Source organism: Cucurbita pepo, chromosome LG11 (assembly GCF_002806865.2).
Source record: "Cucurbita pepo subsp. pepo cultivar mu-cu-16 chromosome LG11, ASM280686v2, whole genome shotgun sequence".
In the NCBI taxonomy this organism is placed as follows: domain Eukaryota; kingdom Viridiplantae; phylum Streptophyta; class Magnoliopsida; order Cucurbitales; family Cucurbitaceae; genus Cucurbita; species Cucurbita pepo.
In genome coordinates this window covers 7,044,105-7,051,232 of record NC_036648.1, presented here as the reverse complement: position 1 = coordinate 7,051,232, position 7,128 = coordinate 7,044,105, and the positions used below count along the sequence as shown (strand labels likewise).

Here is a 7,128-nt window from a genome sequence, read left to right as displayed (position 1 = left end):
ATAAGTGTAATAATTTTTTTTTGGGTGAATTCGATCCACGAATTTCATTATTTTGTACGNTTATCCGGTACTCTACTCAGACTTTGCCACTTCGCATTTTTAGATACCTACACAAAAAATAGAGAATCAAAATCACAAGTGTAATAATTTTTTTTTGGGTGAATTCGACGAATTTCATTATTTTGTACTGATTGGAAAATTATGGTAAATTTCAATTAGTTAGGATTGCTGATGAGATATAGTGATTGTGTTGAAACTTGAGATCATATGAAGAATTCTTTGGAGGCCTCCATCTTTGGGAAGTAATAGAAAAGGATTATGATGTCTCTCCATTTTTAGCAAATCCTACTATAGCACAAATAAAAGCACAAAAGTAAAAGAAGACAAGAAAATCAAAGACAAAAGCTTGCCTATTTGCAGTCGTATCTCAAATGATCTTCATGCGAATAATGTCTCTCCAAACAGCAAAGAAAATATGGGATTACCTCAAGGNTGATCTTCATGCGAATAATGTCTCTCAAAACAGCAAAGGAAATATGGGATTACCTCAAGANCGAGTTTTAGAAGATGAAGGAGTCTGAGTCGGTGAAAGAGTACTCTGGTAGACTTCTCAACATTGCCAACAAGGTGAGATTGCTTGGTTCTGTGTTAAACGATTCCAGAATTGTTGAAACACTGCTGGTCACTATTCCAGAGAAGTTTGAAGCCACCGTTACTACTCTAGAGAACACCAAAGACCTGTCAAAGATTTCTTACGGAGCTTTTGAATGTTTTACAAGCATAAGAGAAGAGGAGGTGATCGAAGGTGCCTTACCTGTTAAGCATCAAGACAACAGGAGGTATAAAAACAAGAAAAATTTAAAAGACCAATCGACGAATGGAGATTCATCTGCCAATTATTAGAATACAAAAGGAGGAGGTTTGAAAAAATCCTATCCACTTTGCCGCCATTGTGAGAAGAAAGGTCGTCCACCATACAAGTGTTGAAGAAGACCCAACGCCAAATGCAACACATGCAATCAACTTGGACATGAAGTTGTGGTCTGCAAAGACAAAGGTCAGGTGAAAGAAGTAGATGCACAGGTAGTTGATCAAGAAGAAGAAGATCAATTGTTTGTGTTCACTTGTTTCTCAGGCAAAAAATCAAGCGAGAGCGGGTCGATTGACAGTGGGGGCACAAATCATATGACATATGACGTGGGGTCTTTGAGGAATTAAGAGACACTGAAGTCAAGAGAGTGAGGATTGACAATGGTGACCACTTGGAAGTCAAGAACAAGCTATGAAGGTACAAAATTTATTCCAGATATTTTATTTGTACCTAAAATTGATCAAAATCTCGTAAGTGTTGGTTAGTTACTTGATAAAGACTATAAAATGTTATTTGACAATAAGCAGTGTTTGATCAGAGATGCTAGTGGCAAAGACTTGTTCAATGTCAAAATGAAAGAAAAAAGCTTTGCTCTAAATCCAATGGAGAAAGAGCAGATGGCCTTTATATCAAGAGCTAGTGCCACTAAGATATGGCACAAAAGACTTGGGCACTTTCATCATCGAGGTTTGCTTCAGATGCAATCAAAGAAGCTGGTAGAAGGACTCACTGACATTGATGATGACATGTCTCTTTGTCGTGCTTGTAATTTTAGGAAGCAACATAGGTAACCCTTTCCTAAACAGGCATGGAGAGCCTAAAAAAAGCTGCAGCTGGTTCATACTGATCTTTGTGGTCCTCAGCGAACACCATCATTAAATAGTAATTTTTATTACATTATTTTTATTGATGATCTAACAAGAATGTGTTGGATCTTTTTGTTGAACCAAAAGTCAGAAATTGCGGTTGTATTTTGGAAATTCAAAGCCAGAGTTGAGGATGAAAGTGCATGCTTGATTCAAACTATAAGATCAGATAATAGCAAGGAGTACACTTCAGAAACTTTTAATAGGTTTTGTCAAGAGGCTATAATTAAACATCAATTGACAGAACCATACACTCCTCAACACAATGGCGTCTGTGAAAGGAGGAATAGATTCATAATGGAGTTGACAAGATGCATACTTCCTGAGAATAATCTTCCAAAACGTTTTTGGGGAGAAGCAGCAAACATTGTTGTGTACTTGCAAAATCGAATTTCAACAAAAGCTGTGAATGACCTGACACCATTTGAAGCTTGCATGTTAGAAGAGTCTGAAGATGAACGACAAGATGCTTTGGTTGATGATGCACCTGTCAGAGGTACAAGGTTGTTGTCTGATATTTATCAAAGGTGTAATGCAGCTTTTTGTGAGCCTACAGGGTTCCATGAAGCAAAAAAACAATCAACATTGGATGGCTGCAATGCAGGAGGAGCTTTCGAAGATCGAGAAAAAAAACCTAGGAGTTGGTTGATCGATCTCTAAACAGAAAGATAATTGGAGTAAGATGGGTGTTCAAGAAAAAGCTTGAAGTTTGCAGTATCTAAACAAGGAGGAGTGTTAAAGATCACTTGTTTTATATTTCTATCAGTTAGTATCTTTCTGTTAATGTTTATGATTAAATCTCTAGTTAGGAGTGGATTTAGTTTTGATTTGATTTACTGGTTTGTTACTAGATTTTTAGGTAGATTTGTTAATATCTTTTTATATTCTCTGTATATATATACGGAGCCTTTTTGCTCTTCATAGTAAACCTTCTCATCAACCATTCCATCACTCATAATTTCACTAACAAAAATTGTAAACTCAAGTATTAAGTTGATTTTAGATAATCAAAGACACGCTTGAGAGTAGTCTTAAATATGATAAAAGTCATTTTAGCCGTTTCATAATCGCTTCAAAACATTCCCTTCGTTGTCTCTTAGAATTGACTCTTGGCCTTTCCTGCATATTGTCACAACCATACTATGAAGTGAGTAGGTTGTGGCCCTCATGTGCAGACAAGACGAATGCCATGATGCAACCGAGGAGGACAGTGGATCATCTAACACACCAAAGGAATGTGCATTAAAGCTAAGATGAGGCATCACTGTGATGGAGCCAATGAGTGGACAAGAGGAACAAAGATAAGCTTGATGAAGTGCAGGGTAGGGCTCCGAACCTTAACCTTGAAAGTTAGGGTTATAGGGGGAATTTGAGCCACTAAGTCCATCCATATGAAATATGAATGCTTGCAAAGTTTGGTGTCAATCAGACATTGAACGGATGCTCCACAAGGCTGTATGGTCATTAAGCAAAATTACGTCTACTCCAGGAAGATTGAAAATTCCTTAGAATGTACCTTAGGGGAGGTATGGTGTCGACTCTCCACCATCATTGGGCCTTATGGCCTAAGCAAGCTACCCTGTGTCACATACGTGTGTCATAATAAGGGCGAGCGTTGCGAGAGGAATGTTTCAGACAACTTCCTTTGAAATGAGTTTTTTAAGAACAGTATTGGACGGCACGAGCGTGCCTTCATTGCGCCCTAGCCCATGTGTCAGAGGTTGGATCAGACACCCCTTATTCAGTACAAAGTTCGTAAATGATATGGTATGGACGCGGGAGGGTCCAATGCCTCTATAGACGCAATGTTGCATTGAGAGAGCTTGGCCCCGAGTTGAGGCGATGTCGAGCCGAATGACTTGGTCTAGTGTAGAGGAAAGTCGATTGGGTCACAGAAAATTATTCCTGCACATGCAGGCAACTTGTGTACCGCACAAGTTATATTCGGTTGGCGAAGACAAACCTCGTCTAAGGTCCGACGAAGCCTCAAAGGTGGGCAAAAAATGTATATGGGGTTTGGGTTCCCCTCAAGGGTTGTCGTAATCGTGTTAAGATCATTTCATTGCAAAGTTGAAAATGTATGACTATGACACGTAATAACATAGGTGGATGCGAAAAATGCCTCTTTTGGAGGGCTTATGGTTCTTTTAAAAGAGAAAGGTAATTACTCTTTTCTTTGAATTCGAAGGTGAGTTCTAATTTGTGCACGCAAACTACTACTAATCACGTGTCTCCATGAGAGAACTTGTTAGTGATAGAATGAGTGATTGAATGGCTAACGAGAAAATTATATTATGAAGAGCAAGAAGGCTCTATATACAGAGAGAATACAAAAATATATTTATAAAATCTACCTAAAAATCGGCAGAAAATCTGGTAACAAACCAGTAAACAAATCAAAACTAAATCAACTCCTAACTATAAGGAGATTTAATCAGATACTAACTGAAAGCAATCTAAACAAACACATGATCTTTAGCACTCCTCCTTATTTAGATGCTGTGAACTCTAAGCTTTTTCCTGAACACCCATCTTACTCCAATTATCTTTCTGTTTAGAGGTCGATCAATCAACTCCCTAGTTTTATTTTTTTCGATCACCAAAAGCTCCTATTCTGACAGGTGCATCATCAACCAAAGTATCTTGTCGTTCATCTTCAGACTTTTCTAACATGCTACCAAAGATTAAATTGTTTGGTGCATTAGAAATCTGATTCAACTTCGTTAGTTCTTACCAATTTCATTGCTCATTTCCAACAAAATGAACATCTCGGCTCACAATAACATGACTAGTGTGTGCTTGAAGAACTCTGTAAGCTTTGGATATAGTGCTATACCCAACAAAGATTCCAACTTCTGTCTTTTTGTCAAGCTTATCACGCATGACCTATGAAATGTAAGTGAAGCAAAGACACCCAAATACTCTAAGGAACATTAAAGAAGGTTTGTAACCATACCAAACTTCAAATGGTGTCAGGTCCTTCACAGCTTTTGTTGAAATTCGATTTTGAAAGCACACAACAGTGTTTGCTGCTTTTCCCCAAAAATGTTTTAGAAGATCCTTCTTATAAAGCATGCATCTCGTCATCTCCATTATTAATCTATTCCTCCTTTCACTGATATCATTCTGTTGAGGAGTGTATGGTGCTGTCAATTGATGTTCAATTCCAACTTCTCACAAAACCTGTTACAAGTTTCTGAAGTGTACTCCTTACCATTATCTCATCTTATAATCTGAATCAAACATGCACCAACATTGAACAAGTCTTTGTCACTAGCATCTCTGATCAAGCACTACTTATTCTCATATAACATCTTATAGCCCTTATCAAGTAAATGACTAATACTTAAGAGATTTTGATCAATTTTAGGTATAAATAAAACATCTTGAATAAATTTTGTACCTTCCTAGCTTGTTATAGCTACTGTGCCTTTTCCCTTGACTTCCAAGTGTTCACCATTGTCAATCCTCACTCTCTTGACTTCAGTGTCTCTTAATTCCTCAAAAAACTTCTTGTGATATGTCATATGATTTGTTCACCCACTATCAATCAACCAGCTTTCGCTTGATTCTTTGTCTGAGAAACAAGTGACCACAAACAATTGGTCTTCTTCTTCTTGATCAATTACTTGTGCATCTACTTCTTTCACCTGACCTTTGTCTTTGTAGATCACAGCTTTATGTCCAAGCTGATTGCATTTGAAGCATTTGGCATCAAGTCTTCTCCAACACTTGTATGGTGGATGACCTTTCTTCTCACAATGGCGTAAAGGTTGATATGATTTTTTGAAACCTCCTCCTTTTGTCTTCTAATAATTAACAGATGAATCTCCATTCGTCGATTAGTTTTTGAAATTTTTCTTGTTTTTATACCTATTGTTGTCTTGATGTTTAACAAGTAAGGCACCTTCAATCAGCCCTTCTTGCCTCAGAGACCTCCTTTGCTCTTGTGCTTGTAAAGCGTTCAAGAGTTCTATAAGAGAAATCTTTGGCAAGTCTTTGGTGTTCTTCAGAGTAGTAATGGTGACTTCAAACTTCTCTATAACAGTGACTAGCAACTTTTCAACAATCCTGGAATCATTTAACACTTAACCAAGCAATCTCACATTGTTGGCAATACTGAGAAGCCTGTTACAGTACTCTTTCACCGACTCAGACTTCATCTTCTGCAACTCAAAATCCCTAATCAAATTCAGGACATTCATTCCATGAATCCTCTGATCTCCATCATATTCAGCCTTGAGCTAATCCCAGATTTCCTTTGTTGTTTTAAGGGACATTATTCGCATGAAGATCATTTCAGATACAGCTGCAAATAGGCAAGCATTTGCCTTTGATTTTCTTGTCTTCTTGTCCTCCTGTACTTTGATTTGTGCTAAAGTAGGATTTGCTGGAAGTGGAGGGACCTCGTAATCCTCTTCTATTTCTTCCCAAAGATCCAAGGCCTTCAAATAAGTCTCCATATGAACTGCCCACATTTGATAATTGTCTCCATCGAAAACTTGTGGAGCAACAGCCGAAAAACTTCCATTTTTATCTCACATATCCCTTAAAAAGACCGCTCTGATACCAATTGTTAATGAAAGAATGAGTGATTGAATAGTTGATGAGAAAATTATATTATGAAGAGCAAGAAAGCTCTATATATACAAGATACAAAAAGATATTTAGAAAATTTGCCTAGAACACTCCAGAATATCTGGTAACAATCCAGTAAACAAATCAAAACTAAATCAACTCCTAAGGATGAGTACATTTATTCAGATAATAACTGACAGCAATCTAAACAAACACGTGATCTTTAACAAAATTCATATCCTAAAAGATATCTTATCTTTTATAGAAAGATTGAAATTAATTATCAAATAATGTTCGAAGATATTGTGTAGTTTGAAACATGAATAGAGTTCTCAAATTTCATTTTTTTTTTTTATAATGAAGTATTTCCAAACAAAAAGCTTCGAAACATAAAAGAAACACAAATCACAATACAAATTTCCTATAAAATTGGTATACACCTTGTAGAAGGAAAATATGAAACTAAACAACCCTAAACTGATTGATAGGGTGAGTTCACACAAGTAAGGCCTAATCATGGTGAGTTCATATATAAGAGTGTCTCAAAGGAAATTGGGAATCCACCCATCTTGGTTAATGAAGGATTTGACGGAGTAGCCGCTTAGTTGTGAGCTTCCCTGCGTCATTGCCCATGGAACCCTTTTGGAAGGGGAAGATCCTATCCCCCTACTATTGGACTCGATGTACACAAAATTTGTCCTACAGAACGTAACACGAATTAGAACTTGACAATAAAATCTAGAACTCGAAAAGCTTTTGCTTTTTGTTTTTTTTTTTTTTTTTTTTTTTTTTTTTTTTTTTTTTTTTTTTTTT

At 36.9% G+C, this 7,128-nt stretch overlaps 1 protein-coding gene across 1 annotated transcript in view; it reads right to left on the bottom strand.

Annotated features, from left to right (window-relative positions):
• Nucleotides 1-6,857: 6,857 nt before the first annotated feature.
• Nucleotides 6,858-7,128, bottom strand: part of LOC111805548 (putative pectinesterase 10) — a 1,881-nt gene continuing 1,610 nt past the window's right edge. The window contains exon 5 of the mRNA XM_023690658.1: nucleotides 6,858-7,014. Within this exon, the coding sequence (XP_023546426.1) occupies nucleotides 6,858-7,014 (157 nt within the window). The remainder of the gene's footprint in view (nucleotides 7,015-7,128) is intronic.